The following is a 22316-nucleotide window of genomic DNA, read 5'->3' on the forward strand; positions in this document are numbered from 1 at the left end:
CTTAAACTTCTCCCCTGGGAGGAGGAGCTGGACAGCTTGAGTGTAAAAGTCCGGAAGAAACCCTAAGTGCTTGTACTCTCCAGCTAAAGGAGGACTGTTTTCTTATACAATAACCATGCTTGTGCGTATCTGATATATTTTTTTAATACATTTATTTTATTTATTTATTTTTGGCTGTGTTGGGTCTTCATTGCTGTGCACAGACTTTCTCTAGTTGTGGCGAGCAGGGGCTGTTATTTGTTGCGGCACGCGGGCTTTTCATTGCGGTGGCTTCTCTTGTTGCAGAGCACGGGCTCTAGGCATGCGGGCTTCAGTAGTTGTGGCACTTGGGCTCAGTAGTTGTGGCTCGCAGGCTCTAGAGCATAGGCTCAGTAGTTGTGGTGCACGGGCTTAGTTGCTCCGCGGCATGTGGGATCTTCCTGGACCAGGGCTGGAACCTGTGTCGCCTGCATTGGCAGGCAGATTCTTAGCCACTGCGCCACCAGGGAAGTCCCCATATCTGATATTTTAATAGAGGAAATTTTTCCATGCTTTAACCTGACATCCCTGGGTCTAATAAGAGGTAAATGATATTATGTGCCAGGCCTTGCTTGGCTTACAGCCAGTTAAAGAAGGATTACAATATGTGCATTCAAATGGGAGGCACATGCGCTCATCATAACGCAACCCCCTTATCTGGTGATACTGAACCCCTGAACACTATATATACAGACTGATCCCATGAGGAATGCAAACATAAAGATAACTATGAGGATAGAGGAGTAAGGAAAAGGAGATTCTAGATTAAGAAACAACCTCCTTCTATACAAAGCTCTTCTGAGTACAAACAGTTGAGAACAACTCAGGTGCCCAGAATACAGAGTTCAGGCCCAAGAGACAGAAGCCACACTTCTGTAAAGTCTCTCACAGGCCAGCCCAAGCCAAGGCCTGGCTAAGGAGGGGCCAGACCCCAAGGCTCCTTCAACATAGCAATCTGGCTTCAGGGCTGTTGACCTTTGCACAGCTGACCAGAGACTCTCCAGAGAATAGGAAGCTGGTCTGAAGGAGAGCTGGGTGGACATTAACCCCCCTGAAGGACAGAAAAAGAGATGCACTCCTCTGAAAATCGAATCCTGTAATGGCTGAGGAGGACATTTTCATAACACAACATGACCTTTAAGGAAGGGATGACCTTAAATGACCTAGGCAGAGAGACATCACCCCTCTTTCTGGAAGAAAACCAAAGTAAGAGATGGTACCGACTCCTCTGATAACAATTTTCATTATGTCACAGCACACAGAACTATCACAACAGTCTAAATTCCTAATGTAGATTACTCTACAGAAATGAAAAATCGACTCCTTTGTCTCCTTCTGGATGAAATAGAAAGTGAATATTCTCCCAACTTCAGCAGCGCATTTTTCACACGTATTAATATTTTGTGGTCTCTCTTCCCCAAGTCAAACAACTTCACTTCTTCAGCCTTTCTCCTTATCTTATTTTCCTGAACAATGATCTTGATTTATTCTTTTTATGCCTAATAGCCATCCCAACAGGTAGATGGGACACAGCAAACAGAGCACCATAATGTAAGCTCCATGAGAGCAGGAATGGTGACTACCTTGTTCACTGATGTATCCCTGGGCCTAGAATGGATCAGGCCTTAGTGACACCAAGAAGGTCTGAGCAGGAAGACCCAACCGAACACAGGAACTCAGATTCCAAACAGTTCTCCAATTCTCAGACAGACACTGGGAATAAAGCAGGACCTGGACCCCAAATGCTGACAGAGGGACTCCAAAAGCTAGGAGCATGAAGGAAACCAGTTGCTGGAATTGTGATATACAGTAAGGGCGAAAGAGGGAGTGACCACAGGCAGCCTTTTTCTACAAATATAGGAGAAGATTAATATAGAAACTACTCACAGGCAGTTCCTTTGAGACAAAAATTACTGATTCATTAAAGTTTCCCAAACTGCTTTCTAGTTAACACTTTACCCCAGGAATTTAGGACGAAAGAGAGCCAGCCTGTGGTACCAAAAAGAAGGTAGAATTCCTAAGAAGAAAAACAGAAAGGACAGGTCAAGTCCAAATCCGGAAATAATTAAACACAGTGCAGGGAGAGTTGCAGGCATGGAATAATAATTGGAAGCGATGTGACGGCCACTGGATATGGGATCAAAAAGACCTGAGGTCAAATCTGGGTTCCACCAGGTAGCTCAGCAATCTGAGCCAAGTTATTTTAAGTCCCTTGAAGCCTCAGTTTCCTCATCTCCAACGGTACCTACAATAACACATGCAAAAGCTCCTAGCCCAGTACAGAAAGACTCTAATCAGGACCAGCTACATAATCTGCAAGTTCAGTGTGAAATGGAAATATGGGGCTTTCCCCGAAAAATAAAGAATTTTAAGACAGCAACAGCAGAGCATTAAACTAAGCACAGGGTCCTTCTAAGGCACAGATCACACACAAGTGAAGCTTGCCTTCACCCTAAGAACTTGGTAGGTTTTGTGATGCTGTAACATTTTCTCCATGTTTGTTACTCTCCTTCTCCCTTCTCTGTTTCCCGATAGATATCGGTTGAAAAAAGTTCTTTCAAAAATAAAGGACCTTAGGGCTTCCCTGGTGGCACAGTGGTTGAGAGTCCGCCTGACGATGCAGGGGACACGGGTTCGTGCCCCAGTCCGGGAAGATCCCACATGCCGCGGAGCGGCTGGGCCCCTGAGCCATGGCCGCTGAGCCTGCGCGGCCGGAGCCTGTGCTCCGCAACGGGAGAGGCCACAACAGTGAGAGGCCCGCGTACCGCAAAAAAAATAAATAAAGGACCTTAAAAAGAAATTAAACAGACTTATCGATGTTGAATTTACTTAGGTTAATAACTGTACCCTGCTAATGTAAGAGAATATCCCTATTGTTAGGAAATTCACAATGAGGTATTTGGGGCAAAGAGCTATGAGGTAGGCAACTTATTCTCAAATTATTCAGAAAAAATAAGTGTGTGTGTGTGGAAAGAGAAGGTGTGCAAGCATACAGTGATAAAGCAAATGGGGTAAAATTCAACAGTAAATAAATCTGGGTAAAGGATATATGGAGGTTCTTCATTGCATATTCTTGCAACTTTTCTATGAAGATAAAATTGTTTCCAAAGAAAAAGCTAATGTAACATAAAGGTCCCGTGTGAGCTCTGGGGGAGAAGATGGAAGAAGAGGGTAACAGCAAAGAGAGGCAAGATTGAAAGCTCTGTTTAGATAGGGGCCGTTTCTTCTTTGTTAACTGCTAAATCCGCAGCACAGAACCTAGGTCAATAAATATTTAAGGCAGGAAGAAGAAAAGGGCAACATCCCATGGGGAATAAGGGCTCAGGGCAAGGACAAATGATTGATGGTTACACCAGCACTTGGAAATCAGTGAACTGCCTCTGTTTAGAATGAGACCAAGGAATCTCAACCAGAGGCACATGGTGTGACATGGTGTATACCGCACACTGCACTACCAGGGCCTTGGTTCTCACTGCTTACTAAGAGTTCGGTTAGACCCAGCTTGGGCCCACCATTTAACCTTCCCAGGCTTCAGGGTGCTCACTGATGAAATGTGGAAGGTTACTAACTCATTCACCAAGTACTTACCGGATGTCTCCCATAGGCCAGGCCCTCAAGTCATGTTCCCTGATCTCTAGAGCTTTCATTCTAGAAGGGATCTCACAACTGACTGCATTAAATAATTTCTTGATGTCTCTTCCAGCCCTGAAAATTCTATGCAAAAATTCTGGGGCTTTTTACTTCAAAAATGAGAATGAATATTATAGTTTAACCACTCTCTAAAGTACTCATAATAAATGCATACTTAAAGGTGAAAATATACTCAGATGCCCTATGTTCATAACTTAAAAGAAGTCTGTACACACAGGCAGGGAAATGCCTAAGAGCATATATAATTAAGCCTTCTGCAAATGATCAAGTTGATTTTAGTTGCCAAAATTCTCCTTCCTTGACAAGTTATATAAATAGCAAGAATTTCAAAAATCTAACAGAGCTCTGTAGATAGAAAAAACATTATAAAGATAGAAATACATTTTTAAAAGCAATAAATTTATCAATGAGAAAAACAACTTTGTAGTGTAGATTAATGATTAGTATTAAAATTACAGCATCGAAAGTATTTTAATTTTCTGCTTCATCAGTCCTCCTCATTCAGTCAACTAACACAAAAATGGTTACAAAGGCTAATTGTGTTAAAGACTTTGGAGAAAAGAGGAAAGAATCGCTCCTTCATGAATACTAAAGATGATAAAATAGGAAACCAATAACATTTTATCACTTTATATAAATTAATCTAATTTAGAAATAATTTAGTACTATGATTTAGGCAGAACTTATCTAGCCAAGAAAAATTTTTATATTACCAGTATCAGAAAACATGGTACGTACGCTTGCCAGATATTAAACATCTGCACTGCTTTATACAATTTAGGAGAAATGGTAAGGGTAGAGGATCAAAAAATATAATTATGAGATTCAAAGAGATCAAAATAAGAAGCATATGAGAATATTATTTCCCAGATGGGTTCTCAGGAGCTAAAATAGGAGTACACATCTATGAAAGATGGTTGCAATCACAGGCTGCAAGTTGAGACAACTGAAACTGAGTATTTGTCCTTGAAGAACAACCATTCTCCTGACACTAACATAATTCACAAAGATCTGGACACTCTTACTATTTCTTGGTAGATGCAAAGAGGGACCACTAAAGAGTTAACTTCCACAACTAAAGGCTATTCATCTGTGGTTTTACAAAGCAGCGGCTTTCAATGTTTTATTACTAGAAATGAAAAATGTTCTAAATGTCCTTTGGATTCATGGAGTCAACACTTTACCAGATAGTAAATTACCAGATAGTGAAATCATTACTTGATCTAAATGCTACATGGATTATATGACTTTATTTGTAAAGTTCAGCACCTGGTTCCCCACAGAGAGTTAATAATCATTTATTAGCCATGAAGACAAAAAAAGTCAGTTGGATGCCACCAGGTGAGGACAGCCCTGTCTCACAGAGCCCTGCTGCCCTCAGTGATGGCGAAACCAGGGCGATGCTCAGTATGCCCCCTCCTCCAGCAGCTCTGCAATGAATATTTCACACTCACTTGGCCAACACACAGAGGCTTTAAAATGCTTTCATTGCTTTTATGTCACAATAGTCCAATGCTATAAAGATGTAACCATTTCCAATAACCAGAAAATGCAAAGATTTGTGAGATCGATCCCACAGAAATCCACTTAACATTTCATAATATTTAGCTCAGATCATAAAGCCCAGCTGAGTTGGAACGGCAGAATGTTGGCTTTTAGAATTAACCCTGCAGCTAGCTGGTTGAATACGAATATGCTTTCTCATCTATAAAAGGAGAGTGGTTTTAGTCAAAGGTTTATAATGTTCCAAAGGGGCAAGTAACAGATTGCTTTGAAATATGATGAAAGCTAAGGACTTTGTTCATAGGAGGGGGGTGAACAAATGTATATGCATATATACACAGAGTGTTTGGAATGATATTTTCAGAGATTACACAGCTTCCTGAAGCCTAGCTAGAGGTTCTGTTCAGAATTCCCCAATCAGATGGCTTCTCAAGTTCTTTCTAGTTCTGCTATGCCGTGCACACTGCAGACCAGGGTGTTGCTTACATCCTTAACTATATACCCAAGTTTCCATCCTCTAAATGTGTTGGTTTGTGGGAGTTATTCTCTTCCCTCTAACCCCATTCTTCTTCCACCAGTTCCCTGAAGAATAAGGACTAATCCCTCACTCATGAGGACTCACACCCAAGCCCAGTGGGTCTCTCAGAGCAGCACTGTCCACACTTTACTATACACTCAATCACCTGGAGATCTGGGGAAAATGCAGATTCCAATTCAGCAGGTCCCAGGTGGGGCTGTGAGTCTGCATTTCTAACAAGCTCCCAGGGACCACTCCAGTAGATACCAGCTCTCAGCCCCTACCCCAGTTCCCTAAGCTCCCTTCTCAGCCTGAGGGCAGCTCACCATGGTGTTTCTGTGGAGTTCTCTAGTGACCTCTAAAAGGTCTGAAGTTCTTTTAAAACATTCGAATCCATCCTACCCATCCCCAAATCCGAACTGCTTTAAAAGAAAAAACTTCGTGTAATACGTCATTGTGTCACAATAGTGGAAAAACTCTGGATTTTAGAGTATGACGAACCTGGGTTTGAACACCATAACCTAACAATGTGGTTTTTGGCAAAATGTTTACCTCTCTGAGTTTCATCCCTAAAACTGTCCTGATGAAAGACTTAAAAGAGATAACGCTGGATGCAAACTATTATATATAGGATGGATAAACAACCAGGTCCTATTGTATAGCACAGGGAACTACATTCAATATCCTGTGATAAACCATAATGGAGAAGAATATGAAAAAGAATATATATATTTATAACTGAGTCACTTTGCTGTACAGCAGAAATTAACACATTTTAAATCTTCAATAAAACTTTTTTAAAAGAGATAATGTTAGTAAAGCAACCAGCATCGCCAGTCCTAATGATAACCTTGATTCAGCATCAGCCCTAACATTTCCCGATGGTGCCCCAAGAATACTGGAATACAGAATCCACCGGTTCCTCCTGACAAGGTCTAAACTTAGTTATCTTAACATTGACCCCAGATTCCTCCTTGTGTTCCCCATATGACTCCAATGTGCAAAGAAGGAACTATCATGCAAAACAAGAGTGATCTGAGAAGACAAGATTTTTCCTTCACAACTCTGAACTTCTAGGAATAACATAGGGACACTGAGAACCGGTCTTCTCGCATGTGAAGTGATGAAGGCAGAACATATGTCTACAGGGGCTGACAAAGTTTGCCTTAGTTTTCCAGAGTAGACAGACAAACACAATTCTAATAATACTCAAGATTAAACTGATGTACTCCATATGATGGTACTGTTCTCCCAATTCCTGTGTTTCATATTTATTTCTGCATCCCTCCTTTAATTTATCCTGTTGTGAACTGCATAGTCCTCATTATGGATTAATCAAAACAAAACACTTGGGCTTCCCTGGTGGCGCAGTGGTTGAGAGTCCGCCTGCAGATGCAGGGAACATGGGTTTGTGCCCCGGTCCGGGAAGATCCCACATGCCCGTGAGCCATGGCTGCTGAGCCTGCGCGTCTGGAGCCTGTGCTCCGCAACAGGAGAGACCACAACAGTGAGAGGCCCGCATACCTCAAAAAAAAAAAAGCAAAAAATAAAACAATACATTCTGCTTCCTGTTGTTAAGAATCTTCCCAAAGTATTTCTGTTTACCATCAGGAGGCTATGGATAACCCTGTGAGGTCAGTTAAGGCTAAAAGGTATATATTTGTATCATGCAACAAATATATCAGCTGTAATGTTAAGACAAGTCATACTTAAAGGGCACTAAGAAAGCATGATATTAAAAGGAATATGAAATAAATCTGTTGGAAGAAAATGACCATATGAAGGTGAGCATATCACTTGCCCCTCCCACTCCTCTGCATAAAATCAAGTTTCATACATCACTTTTGCTCAAACTAGCAAATAATTACATACTGTTCTAAATCAGTAAATTAATTCGATTTAGTTTACTGATTAGATCAATATTTTAGTAAGTCAACAATTTTAGCCCAGTAATTCTCACCCCTCACAGTGCATCAAAATCACCTGAAGTTAAACAGAAAGATACAGATATAAGGAATAAAAGGATGAACACACAGGCCACCCACTCCCACCCGCCTAGAGATGATTTAAGTAGGATCGGGTAGAACCCAACCACCAGTATTTTTTAAGCACCCCAGCAGATTCTAATATATAACTAGAGTTAAGAATCACTACTTAGGACTTCCCTGGTGGAGCTGTGGTTAAGAATCCTCCTGCCAGTGCGGGGGACACGGGTCCGATCCCTGGTCTGGGAAGATCCCACGTGCCGCGGAGCAACTAAACCCGTGTACCACAACTACTGAGCCCGGGCGACACAACTACTGAAGCGGGCATGCCTAGAGCCCGAGCTCCGCAACAAGAGAAGTCACTGCAATGAGAAGCCCGCGCACCGCAATGAAGAGTAGCCCCCGCTCACAGCAACTAAAGAAAACCCACGCGCAATGAAGACCCAACGCAGCCTAAATAAATAAATTAATTATTTTTTAAAAAAGGATCACTACTTAGTCTTTGGTTTTTTGTTTGTTTTTTTGTGTGTGTGGTACGCGGGCCTCTCACTGGTGTGGCCTCTCCCGTTGCGGAGCACAGGCTCCGGTTGCGCAGGCTCAGCGGCCATGGCTCGCGGACCCAGCCGCTCCACGGCATGTGGGATCTTCCCGGACTGGGGCACGAACCCGTGTCCCCTGCATCGGCAGGCGGACTCTCAACCACTGCGCCACCAGGGAAGCCCAGTCTTTGGTTTTTAAATCACTTTAAGAAAGTACAGACTTAAAACACATACTGAGATTATAGATTATTTCTTTAGTCTTTTCTATACTCTCTAACTTTTCAGTGGTGAACTTGTATTGCTATCAGAAAAAAATTAAGTGAAAAAAAAATTTATAGAAAACCAGCATCCACAAAATGCCAAGCATAAACCTTTAAGATTCAGTATAAAATAGGCTATCATCACAGAAAAATAACCATTATCAAATTCATGAATTCTATAGTTCCGTTGAGAGAATATGTATTTGCCACCTTAAGTCTGGAGTATTCAACACACCAGAATCTAATTGGTTGCCCACTGGAATTACCTGCAGAGTTCTAAAAATTCCCCCAGGCCCTAACCATAACCCAGACCAATTAATCAGACCCTCTGGGCTGGGACACGCACAACAGTTTTTTTAATACCCCCAGGTGATTCCAACATGCAACCAAGGCTGGGAACCATTGGCTAAAAGAGTTCATTAATACAAGCCTCTAGAGATAAGCCTCTGCTGAAAGGTATTAAAATTCTGACACTGATATAATTTCAAAAAATGGTCATTTGTGGATATGTATTGATATTCAAGTTGCCAAGGAATAAAATAGGACACTAAACAATAAATGTGTGCATTGTTCTCCCTTTAAATTGGGAATAAGTCACCACCTTCTACATTTAGATACAAGAAGTTCTGAGATCACTGTTATATGTCAGTCACATATGCTGACCAAGAAAGGAATACTGACAAGACAAAATTAGACAAAAAATGTTTTCACAGATTCTACATTTATTCTACCCAAGTAGGTATTATTCTTGGGGTAACTTTGCTACCTAGAAGTCAGAAATGTACTCTCCTGTTGCTTGAGATTCTTAGATGAAAGGCCTAGATGCTCACCATTTTTCTTGTTTGTAAATCTGAAATAAAAGTGCATCTTCTTAACTTTTAAAGAAGCTGTTTGATTATTCTCTTCATGCACCCCCAGGCCTCCTTTCCACCTCTCTTACTGAGAAGGCTGGTGCTTTTGTTTTGGTGCAGGTCTATTCTGCTCTCTGGGGTAAGAATTACCCTACAGATGACAACTCACTTCTGTGCCTGAAGATTTTCAGACTCAAGCAGCAGAGAATTTTAATAGTGTGCAAAATACTGCAACTAAACATCTTTTATTAAGAGGGTTATTTTAACAGGCAAAACCTCCATTTTCAGAGTTGAATAAAATAAACCCATATATAACCAACATGGAAATTCTGGAAAGTATTATTAAATGAATTCAAAAAGTCTATGAAATTCTTTTAAAGAAATGGGTTTGTTCTTTTCCACTTTGAGGCATTATACATTTGTAATCATCTTTTCTAAAGCACACTAGAATTCTCAGCAAAGTGGGCTTTCCCTTCTCAATCTCAGGAAGGAATGGTTTAGGTGCATTCTTTTGTTCTCCAAGGCAAAAGCATGAGTGAAGGGAAGAAGAGGGTCTGCAGCCAAGGAACTGATGTATTCCACAGCACAAAGATGAAAGGCCAAGAGGCACATGAAAAGATGCTCAACATCACTGATTATCAGAGAAATGCAATACAATGAGGTGTCACCTCACACCAGTCAGAATGGCCAAAGTCAAAAAACCTACAAACAATAAATGCTGGAGAGGGTGTGGAGAAAAGGGAAACCTCTTGCACTGTTGGTGGGAATGTAAATCGGAGAACAGGATGGAGGTCCCTTAAAAAACTAAAAATAGAGCTACCATATGATCCAGCAACCCTACTCCTGGGCAAATATCCAGAGAAAAGCATAATTTGAAAAGATACATGCACCCCAATATTCATTGCAGCACTATTTACAATAGCCAGGGCATGGAAGCAACCTAAATGTCTATCAATAGAGGAATGGATAAAGAAGATGTGGTATATAGAGAGAATGGAATATTACTCAGCCATAAAAAAGAATGAAATAATGTCATTTGCAGCAATGGATGGACCTAGAGATTATCATACTAAGTGAAGGAATTCAGACAGAGAAAGACAAATATCATGATATAGTTTATATGTGGAATCTAAAAACTTGGTACAAATGAACCTACTTACAAAACAGAAATAGAGTCACAGATGTAGAAAACAAACTTATGGTTACCAAGGTTAGGAGGAGGGATAAATCGGGAGATTGGGATTGACATATACACACTACTATATATTAAATAGAAAATCAACAAGGACCTACTGTATAGCACAGGGAACTCTACTCAATATTGTGTAATGACCTATATAGGAAAAGAATCTGAAAAAGAGTGGATATATGTATATGTATAACTGATTCACTATGCTGTACAGCAGAAACTAACACAACATTGTAAATCAACTACACTCCAATAAAAATTAATTAAAAAAAAAGATTAAAGGCCAAACTTGAGAGTGCAAAAATAATGAAACAGTAGGTGGTTCTTATCTCCACTGTAATTAAGATGAGTATATGCAATGCACTCTACTATGTACTGGAGATACGAGTGAGAACAGTCTCTACTGCCCTGGAACTTAGAAGTACAAGGAGGACAAAAATTAAACTGGTTATCACAAAATTAATTGTTTTATTACAACAGTGATAATACAATGAGGCAGCAATGCAGGGTGATAGGAGAGTATAAAAAGGGAACTGACCCAGTCTGGGAAGTCAGTATAAGCTTCTCTGCAGAGGGGACCCTTATTCTGGTGTCTGAAGGATGGGGTAGCAGCCAGCTAAGCAAAGAAGGGGTAAGTTTTGTGGGCAAGGAACGGGAAGGTCAGTGTAGCTGTGGTGCAAAGAGGGAGGGGAAGCAAGAGATAAGGCTGGCAAGGCAGCCAGCTACTGGTGGGGAAGAGGGAATTCTGCTCCAGACATGCTGAGTCTGAGGACCTGCAGGCATCAGTGGAACTGTCAGGTAGGAGGATGGACATCTGGGTATGGTGCTAAGCCAGGAATACACTGTTGGGAGCTATCGGCACATAGATGGGAGTTGAAGCTGCTGGAATGGGTGAAAAATACACTAGGCTATGGGCTTCAAATTTTTTAAAAATCTGATTATCCCTTTGAAACCAACAGTTTGCATCTGTAACAAGCCCAAACATACCTGCTGAAAGGAATGAGCCCTAAAAATATATAAACTATCACAGGTCCACTGGGATGACTTTTCATGTACACAGTGTAAAGGACCAAACTGGAATTTTTAATCTTTGTTTTGATAGATGGGAGACAAGAGGTTTTGTGATTACAAATACAATCACTAATAATTATTACTGTGGTCCAAGAAAAAAATCTGGATCTTTTGTATAACTAAATTAAATAATTATGCTGCTCTGGAAGAACCCTGAATCTACCCATGGAAAGACATTTCATCCTCACATCAATCTCTGTGCATACGTTAGGCACAGAGTAGAAAAGACAACTGGGAAAATGAGAGAGCAGAGGAAAATTAATTTAATTATGGAAATGCAGATTAAAGAACAAAGGCTTAAATTTGTAACACAGGTCTAAGGGGACATAATGGTCTTATGTAACCACTTAAAACGTGAGAAGTCTGCAAATCTGAAGGAAAAGTTGACTCTTTATTAGATATATTTCTTCTAACTTAGTAACCAGAAAATTGGTATTCCCAAGCATAAGGAATAAAATAATCAAGGGCCCTCCTGCTTGACTGGACTCCCAATGGCCACAGGTTTGAGAGAATTTGAGAGTCTATCGGGAAAGGCCAGCCAAGGTTATCACTTAACACAACAGGCTTGTTTCAAACAACGACTAAAGCTAAAGCTTCAGAGACTGACCACTGTTAACTTCTCATCCATCTGGGCTTCCCAGGTATCCAGATCTTCAATTTGTCATTTTGCTACGCATTCCACCGGGATCTTTTTATGCCCTCCATCGTTACAGAATGTGAATGACCTCAACACGGAAAGCATGACAAAAGAGAACACAGTGGGTTCTCTTTTGTCAGCAAAATCCCATCAAATTAGATTCCCGATGGGGAAAAGAGGCCGAGACATCTCGCCATGGATTTTTATAAATCTAGATCGTTGTTTGGCTCTGATCGATCCAGCTACACAACCTTGCAAGAAGCAAGCACAATAAAAAACACTAGTACCTTTGGGGAAAGGAAGTCTCTCTAATCCAAAATGTTCATGGACAAGGACCAGCCTGGAGTGGCTCTAGAGAGGTCCAAGGAGAACTGTCAGGGGTGAAGAGGGTGGGATTCCATCCATTCAAAATCACATGACCTGAGCCCCTGTTATGTGCACAGCCTAGGCACCTGGAGTGGCACAAACAGTACTCTGAGGATTAAAATCGGAGCACCCCTCATTCCCAGAGACAAGCAGGGGAAGGGCTACAAAAGAATAATTCAGAGGCTTCCTAAGGCTTGTGGGAGTAGCCCCCATAACAGCGTGAGTAGGTCTGGGAGGAAGACAGGAACAGCTTCATAACCAGCCCATCCTCCACAGCCTGCGGCAGCCTGCAGAACTCCATGTGCAGAAACATGGAGATAAGAGAAAAGGCAGGGACCAGGCAGCTGCCCAAGAGTCCTCAGGGCAAGGGCAGCCAGGCTTCAGCCAGAGGGAATAAGAAATGGACAATGGGTGGGGCTGAAGGGAGACAGTGGGTCCTCTCTGCAGAGTCCTTGGTGACAGAGGGGTCAGGGTGAAACCGAACATCCACAGAAGAGAGAACAGGAGAGAGAGTCTTGATCATCTCACTGCCACTAACATACAAACTGGCCGGGGTGAAGCTCAAAGACCTTTGCTTTCCCCCATCTCTCTTCCTTGTACCAAAATCTGAGGACCTAGGCCTTGAATTCCTCTTCAAGGAGAGGAACTATAGCAGAGCCAAATGAATGCCCCCCCTCACCCCTGACAGACAGGTCAGGCCCACGCTGCAGGTAAGGGAGAAGATGGGATTTAGATGAGTTTGAGATTAACCTTTTAAACTGGATTTGACCCTCCGTAACCAAAAGTAGCCAGAAAGTAATAGAATCTGCCCAAGATGTTGCAAAGAGTATTTTTAAAAGTAGTAACTGGTGAAAAATAAAACAATTTTGTTTATATGCTACACTAAGTTGAGAATGTTCAATAAACCAGTTTGGTCATCATGGAGAAAGACCAAAAAAAGAAAAAAAAGAAGGAAATGAACTTTGGATTTTGATATAAATAGCATTTCACTGAGACTTTCCTTGACAATTTTCTCTGTCTCCAAGGGATGAAGGAAGAACACACGTTACCAGAAAGTTATAGAATAAGATTGTTTCATACTAGCTCACGTTAAAGTTTGTGCTCTAACTAGATATAAGTATCTACTTTTGCAAGGCCTGAATGGCTGGCTCTAATTTGTCTCAGGCAAGGGAAGAAGTACATAAATCAATTTGGTCAGTTAATTCACTGCAAATTCCCCAGCTGGCCTCTGTTTACAAGTGGCCTGAGGTGGGGAAGTGGAGAAACAAGCATTTCTCGAAATTTTACCACTTAGGAAGAAGTTTAGAGGTCATTTGTCCTAAATTGAAGCATTTTGCTGACATGGAAACTTAGTCCCAAAGGAACAACTCATCCAAAGCAGCCCAGAGGGAGGGTGGCCCCTGCAAGATGCCACACCTGGGACAGGCCTTGCTCCCTTTGCTGAGCCTTCACTGCCTCTGGCATGTTCACGAGATGCCCCTGAACATCTCAGACCTGAAAGTATACCTGCCCTCCGTGCTTTCTGCCTGGTGGCCATGGAAGGGGGAGGGGGAGACTTGAGTGTGGGGCTAAAGAGGAATCTTCTGGGCAAGGCTGCTTCCAGAATTAGTTCTATTACATCATTTAAATGACTCAAGTACATTCTCTCCCTTGAAGGCCTATCTTTTTTTTTTTTTTATACTTTCTCTCAACTGTCTTTGAAATTTTTTCCATTCAGTGTTCCTCTAAGAGATAATACTTTTGATCTTAATGATGTTCACAATATCTTGACTATCATTGCATTAGCAGGAATTCTCTGTGTGCTGGTGTTTTTCTGGACCTAGAAGAGGATGTATATACAGTCATTGGCTGGAAAAGCTAGGGTCTGACTCAGTTAAGAAATGACACTCTGATAAAAAAAATCCAGTAATGCCCCAAACCGCTAAAGCAGACAGGCTGCCAAAGTCATACGTTGCTAATAAACTGGCCTAAATGAATGAGAACCGAAACTCATGCCTGCGTAATTTCATTCTCCTTTCACATTTACCAGGCCGGATCTGGCATTCTTCTTTTTTACAACGAGGATGGAATTCCAGTGAGAACTTCTCCACTCTTCTTTGAGTATAATGACGTTTGTCCTGAAAGCTTGCCAGTCCTAACTACTGGTCCCTCCATGTTTGGGAGGGACTCAAGAACAACCCTACACACACACACACACACACACACACACACACACACACGAGGGACTCAAGAACAACCTACACACACGCGCGCGAGGGACTCAAGAACAACCCTACATACACACACACACACACACACACACACGAGGGACTCAAGAACAACCCTACACACACACACACACACACACACGAGGGACCCAAGAACAACCTACACACACACGAGGGACTCAAGAACAACCCTACACACACACACACACACACACACACACACACAAAGGGAAATGCAGCTTTTTGCCAGTGCGAAGGTAACTACAAAGTTTACAATCAAACAAGAATCTTCCTCCTCTTCATTGCCATCTTGTCAGCCCTCTCTTCCCATGTTCTGGCCTGTAGGACACTCCCGTTCACCACACATCCTGTTTGACTACACAGAGACCACAATGTTGCTGCTAGAAGGGAACTTTGGAATCTGGAAAAACCCTCATTTTAGAAAGAGGGAAACTGAGGGTCACCTAGGTGACAAAGGCTACACAAGTGAGTCATAAAAATGGAGCTAGAACTAGTCTCTGGGATCCAATTCAAACCTACTTTGCTTTACAAACTGGCAGTCCAGTTTCTGTCCTACATCACCAATTAGGCCTCTGGCCAGGAAGGGGAGGCTGGCTAAAAACTAATTATTTAATAAGCTAATTAGTTTGATTAGAAGTTTTTTGTGAGGCAAAGTCAAAGTACATATAAAGCACTTTTTAAAAAACATACTACATAAATATTTAATACCAGAACTATCCTTAATTTTATCCCTAGATAGTAAGAGACACTCGTAATTCAATTCAAAACGTTTCTAGTCTAGATTTGTCTTGGTCATTCAGAAACATTCATATAACAACATGAGAGCAACAGAAATAAACTTCAATATAGTAAGTAGGGGTGATACCATATGACTTACAGGAAAGCAACATCACAATTTTTTCAACATCACAATTATAACTAGCAATGCATGAAAACAAAAATTAAGTCACCTCCAAGTAGGAACTCAAATGTTTGAAAAAAGCTTATGTGCATTAGAAATTGGATATATATAAATTGTAAATACACTGATAACAGGTTTAAGAATGTGTGTCCCAGGTCAGAAAAAAAATGCTGCAATTCACGACAGCCAAGAGAAAGAGCTGAGGGTACAGGTAATTTTCAAATAAAAATAATTCATGAAAATATAAGCCATTAAAGCAAAGTTCATACTACACAAATTATTCTTTGCCCAAGTTTTTTCTCTATATCAAACATGTTAAAACAAAAGCCAACTAGAGAAAACCTCTAGCAATTGGCTTCTTTGATAGGCTCAAAATCCCTTTGGATTCAAGATTCCCTAAAAATCTGGGCAAAGGCCAGGACAAGTGGGAAATACAAAAGCAGCTCATCATAATGCCTACCAGGGGTCCTCTCCTGACTGACACAGAATTGTCAATTCAATCAGCTCATTTCTGTTGCCTAGTACCCACCGTTTCCTACCTTTTCCAGGTATTCCATTCCTACATCAGGACTGTTGCGAAGATGAGAGGAGATAAAAGACCGGGTAGAAACATACAATTAGTGTTATTCTGTTACTCCAATTTGGGTTGGGAGATTGTGGGTAATTTTCTACATTGTTTCCAATGAGAACCTACCTCCTCTATACTCAGAAAGGGAGGCTATGAATGTGCTTTATGAACTGTGAAACAGTATACAAATATTACATTTTTATTTTTACTTTTATTGACCCCCTACTGCCCACCTAGTCCTCTTTTTAAGGTGGTTCCTTTCTCCTGGGAATACTGCTTAAGTCTGGCTAGCACAATTTGCACATCTGAGTCTGCATATTCTAAAAGTCTATTATCTTGCAGAGGAAATGGTTCTTTTCTGTTTATAACGGAAGGTGTTTTGTTTCTTTTTGTTTGGCTTGATTTGGTTATGTAAGGAGAGTTACCAGCAGACCAGGAGAATCCCCTCTAAAAGAAATCTGACCTTTCTAACTCAACATGTCCTGTCTTTTCTCATAAATGTTCAGAAATCATCTACAAAGATGTTATCACTAGTGCCCCCTTGGCTTAAAATATACCAAGACTCCTCACAATCCTCCATGAAGTTAAATAAATTCCTGTCTTCACAGACATTACTTTTCTGCAGAAGTAAATACAGTGGAAGAGCAGAGGCATCGTTCTTTCCTGAATTACATATCCTTTGGCATAGAGATCCAAAATGATATTTTAACTATCAGAGACACTTAAAGCTACTGCTTTATTATAAATGACCAGAATCATAATTCTAACTGGCTTTAGTCCTTTTAATCTTGGGAAGATGTGATATCTCTAAATCTTCTCAAATGAGTAATTCTTCAACGTAAGTAACCAAGTCATATTTTAAGTATTCTACTGCCCTCTTGTGAATCTCATGATCAGAGACAAGATAGCTCACAAAATACATACAGCAACTGTAATTCTCAGAAATACTTCAATGGAATCTCAGAGACTAGAACTAGGAAGAACCTAAAACATCATCGAGACCAGTACACTCATTTCACAGACGAGAAAACTGAGATCCTGGAGGATTATATAACGTAGTCAAGATCAGACATGGCTAGTTAATAGCAGAGCGAATACTGCTGAATATAACTTAAACCTCTCAGAGTGTTAATTTTTCTATTAAAATGGAGGTGCAGCCTGGCAAAAAAATAGTGGGGTTTTGGAGTTAAGCAGACACGAGTTTGATTTTAGATCACCACCTCAACAACCTCCCCAAACCTCTGTTTCCCCATCCATAAAATGGGATGAATAATAACTATCGCAAAGGTGTTGAAAGGATTCAGTAGGATCATGTTCCTCAAGCCCTCAGCAAAACTATCAGCAATACAGTAATTCACTAAGTGGTAACACAGTTTTAACAATACATAGGAAATTGTTTTTAAGTTGTTATAGCCTTTGAGATCTCTGGACAAAGGTATTCTAAAATAATGAATAAATAAAATCTGAACTTTTTCAAAATTGGCACAAAACTTGGAAAAAATAAAGCTAATTTTTCTAACTCCTGTGTTTCTTTATCATATTTATTCTTTTTTTTTTTTAATACAAGTAAATTTGTAACAGAAAGCACCACACAGCAAACACTGTGTGAGAGATGAAGCAACGAACAGGGTCCTTAGATGAGGTTCACAGGAAAACGAAGCAGAACTCAGTGCCAGCGTGTTAAGTCGCCATACCTTAGTCTCCTTTGCTAAGAGGCTGTTGCCGCTGCAATGCCAAGAGAGCCAGCCTGGAAGGGTAGAGGCTAGAATTTTAGATCTGACCTTGCTAATAGCTGACTATGCCAACTTGGGCTGGTCATTTCATCTCTGTTTCCCTTTCTTGACCTGTAAATGAAGGCATCCTCTACGGAGTAAAGTCCGATAGTGAGGTGGCATAATGAACGTGAAAAAACATTGTAAGATGTGCTTTAACAAAGTAAGTAGGGTTAAGTTTGTTATCTTAAACTTAATCTAAAGCAATAAAAAAACAGTAAAGCTGCACTAAATTGGAGAAGAAAAACCAAACTTAGAAAGTTGAAGGTAGCTTAGATCAAGGATTCTGTTCAGTAGCACTCCACTTCTCATGAAATCTCTCTTCCCTCTACAATTCCACCAGCTCTTAATGGAGATTACTCCAAAAATTCTGCCAACACATGAATCTCTGACTCTTAAGTAAATTTCACTCAAGGGCACCCTGATATCAGGATTGACAGAGCTTATCCCTGGCTGTATAACACAAAACAAATATGCCAGCAGGGTAAAGGCAATTCATCTTAGTTTGCCATGAAAATGACTAATGTTGATTATTCTCTGATTTACGGCTGCAGTCATCCAACCTGATCGTTATGGTTAAGTGCCCTCACCTGCTCTGTTTTTATATGGAGCCTGATAGAAGGCACACACCATGCTGGTTATAAGCCCTGATTGATGATCCACCGATATTAACCGAGAACTACCTAATGGGTCTAGCTCCCCCAATTTCAAACATCGGAAAGGGATATTACTGGAGTTGACAGTGTAGTAGAAGAGGAAAGGCACTGACATAAACTAACCTGAGAGGTAGAAAGTAACGATGCTGTTATGGCTGCTGAGGGGTCGCACACAGCTTGCAACTCTGCGGAATGAGTCCAGTGGGGATTCTTGGGTAATTTTTCAGCAACAAGTTAACTCAGGCTCTTGGTTCAACCCAACAATCATACCACATTTGCATCCAGAGTGCTGGAATAAAAGTGCTCTCAAAAACAAAAGATCCGCCTACAGGAGTAGAAAAGGCAACTCACCGTGAAACAGACTGTTGTCCACCAGAAAATGCCTGCGGTACTGCACACAGTTCCTTTTCTCCAAGTTCCAGTAACTCATTGTCAGAAGATTTCTGGCACAGCATCAAAACAAAATTGCTCTGTCAAGGGAAAAGGAAGGAGACAAAAATGAAGAAGGCGGAAGCCACACGCTCATGCTGGCCGCCTGACACCATTAGTCCCCGGGCCTTAGCGGGCAGCACGCAGGCCTCACACCTTCCCCACGTGGGGAGCTGGAATGCCCCAGGGCCCAAGAAATTCCCCACAAGTCTTCCCACTGGATAGAAGGTCACTTAACATACCACAACAGGAGCTTTTTCTAATAGCACCTGAAGGGGCTCTAAGTTACTGTTGTCCTGGGGGTGGGGGGGAATCAATCCACCAATGGAGAACAAGTTTCAGAACTGGTTTATGTGCTCTAGGCTTCGCCCGCACTCAGCCAGGACTCAAACCAGTCAATGCTGGTAGCTTTTCAGGAAATCTCAGTTGCAGGCGGGGAGGGGACTAACAGGAGGGTGACTGACATTCCCAGTTTCCGACTTTTGTGTCAGCACCAGTCTGGTGGACTGCGTACCTGACCAATCCAGGGAAATCTTGGAAATTATAATGGCATCCATGTAGCCATGGGCCAGGCAAACACAGCAACAAAGGCCACCTCCCGCTCTTGGACTCACTGTGGGTGCCCATTTAGGGCCCCTAGGACCTGCCTCTGCCCCCTGTAACCAGAGCCGGGTGAACAAGCAGTGGGCCTGCTCCTCCAGAAGGCTTGCCCCTCCACGGACAGAGAAACACAGTGCTAACCAGAGCAAGGACTTGAAAAGCAGAGATGCCAGCTGATGAATTAGACTCCTCCAAAAGCTGGTGTGCATAACCCCAAACAAGGCTCCCTTTGTTCACAGGATCTGGCTAAAGCAACTTTTCAGAATTCCATCTTCTTTTCTGGTCACAGAATAAAGCCAGGCAAAACCAAGCAAGGCTGGCATGAAGGAAAATCCACAGGTGGGAAACAATTTGTCATCTGTCCTATTAAAGCAATCTAGACTTTTGTGAAGGCACTCCAGGATGGAGTCAGTACTGAAAAAAACAAATGATCAGAGCTGTGCCTATTCGTTAATGGAACCACAATTGGTGTAGGTTCCTAAAGCTTCTGCCAGAGCTCCTCCTTGGCTCCCTAAGCCTCATTCTTCCACCCTCCCCTACCTGTAACCTATCCTACCTTTTCTCAGGCTCCAGGAGACCTGACCCCCCCTTCTTCTTACTCCACCCCCACCTGGCTAAATCTGGCTGCTTCTCCCACTCCCTGGGGCTGAGGGTGAGTCCCATCACGCCAAGATACAATCACTCACGGAACCAACTGTAAAATAAGATAGAAAACAGGCGATTATGGAGACAACCCTCCCTGCCCCCTCCCCACCCAGTATTCCATACTACAAGGATTTCTCTCAAAAAGTATTTTAGGTATACAGTTAGATATGCTCAGTTTTAAAAAAACTCAATACTGAAACTCGAAAAAAATTTTTTCATTGAAAATCCCCTCTTCCCTCATTTCATGTCTCTCTCCTGAAATGACCACTTTTGCTTGGTGTGAACCATTCCAGTCTTTTTTATGCATTTATTTATACATATATTCATGTATTCGATTTTGAAGACACATTTTTAATAAGAATACCTTTTTTCAAGAATTGGAAATAATTTTCAGTAATATCAGTAGTAACTATTTCCTACAAAAGTATATTCATGATTTATATTAGAAATATTTTACAAAAAAAAAGAAATATTTTAGGTTACACAGAATTAAGGAGAACTGTCTGTATTCATGCTAACTTTTCCTTAGTAACTTGATCTTATGGTTTCATGTGTCATTCTTCTTTTTTTTAACATCTTTATTGGAGTATAATTGCTTTACAATGTTATGTTAGTTTCTGCTGTACAACAAAGTGAATCAGCTATATGTATACATATATCCCCATATCCCCTCCCTCTCGTGTCTCCCTCCCAGCCTCCCTATCTCACCCCTCTAGGTGGTCACAAAGCACCAGCTGATCTCCCTGTGCTATGCAGGTGCTTCCCACTAGCTAGCTATTTCACATTTGGTAGTGTATATATGTCATTGTTACTCTCTCACTTTGTCCCAGCTTACCCTTCCCCCTCCCCGTGTCCTCAAGTCCATTCTCTACGTCTGCGTCTTTATTCCTGTCCTGCCCCTAGGTTCATCAGAACCATTTTTTTTTTTAGATTCCATATATATATATATATATATATATGTTAGCATACGGTATTTGTTTTCCTCTTTCTGACTTACTTCACTCTGTATGACAGACTCTAGGTCCATCCACCTCACTACAAATAACTCAATTTTGTTTCTTTGTATGGCTGAGTAATATTCCATTGTATATATGTGCCACATCTTCTTTATCCAATCATCTGTCGATGGACACTTAGGTTGCTTCTCATGTGTCATTCTTTATTTTGCCCTCTCTGTTCATTCTCAATCCAAGGAAGGTTAGCGGAATCAGAAGATGAAAGAATAAGGTGCTTTTGTGTATAGTCAACAAAACACAAGCACATACCTGACTCTCATTTGGCCCTTCCTTTTAACCAGATGAAAGGAGAGAAGAGGATGTTAGAGTCTGTGACTCACCCATGCTGCTAGGAAAAAGCAGCAGTGGGACTTGAAATCGTACCTTTGGATTACAAACTCTTCTGGGTAGGTGTTTTTAAGAAGAGGGGACTCAGTTTAAATGGTTGAACTAGAACACAAAGGTATATGTAATTGAACCCTATGGTCTCCAGGCTGTGTGCCCCCTATTTTGGTTAATCACGGGCATGTCTTACCTCCCCTGGCATCTGTTTGCTGCTGAAGGGCAGACAGTAAGCCACCCCTGAGTGCCAGACCTGAGCTGTGCGCACACTATAGGCCCTCGGTAAACGTCAGTGACGTCCTCGTTCTATGCCGCATTTCCTGGATTCCCTCCAGTATGAGACTGAAGGAAGGAAGTGCCCACTCTGGCCTCCAGAATCACAGCAAATGATTTCAAAATTGAGAGATACCGGAGGTGGAGGTAACGAATGGAGTCAGTAGGGCTGAGGCAGGGGAAGAGACAGCTGTGCAATAAAGCCAATCTCAGCCACAACCATATTTAGATGAACCAGCGGCCCAGCACTCACTAAGGGGATGCAACTGAAAGGGACCTTAGAAACGAGCTCAAACCCCACATGGTGTAGCCAGAAGGAA

The 22316-nt window shown here is 41.5% G+C and overlaps 1 protein-coding gene across 2 annotated transcripts in view; it reads right to left on the reverse strand.

Moving 5' to 3' along the window:
• PLCH1 (phospholipase C eta 1) overlaps nt 1–19142 on the reverse strand; it is a 212200-nt gene extending 193058 nt beyond the window's left edge. For both annotated transcript variants that reach the window (XM_060149873.1, XM_060149872.1), the window contains exon 1: nt 19064–19142. In XM_060149873.1, the coding sequence (XP_060005856.1) occupies nt 19064–19142 (79 nt within the window). The remainder of the gene's footprint in view (nt 1–19063) is intronic.
• Between the last annotated feature and the right edge of the window lie 3174 nt (nt 19143–22316).

The sequence above is a fragment of the Lagenorhynchus albirostris genome, chromosome 5 (assembly GCF_949774975.1).
Source record: "Lagenorhynchus albirostris chromosome 5, mLagAlb1.1, whole genome shotgun sequence".
NCBI lineage: Eukaryota > Metazoa > Chordata > Mammalia > Artiodactyla > Delphinidae > Lagenorhynchus > Lagenorhynchus albirostris.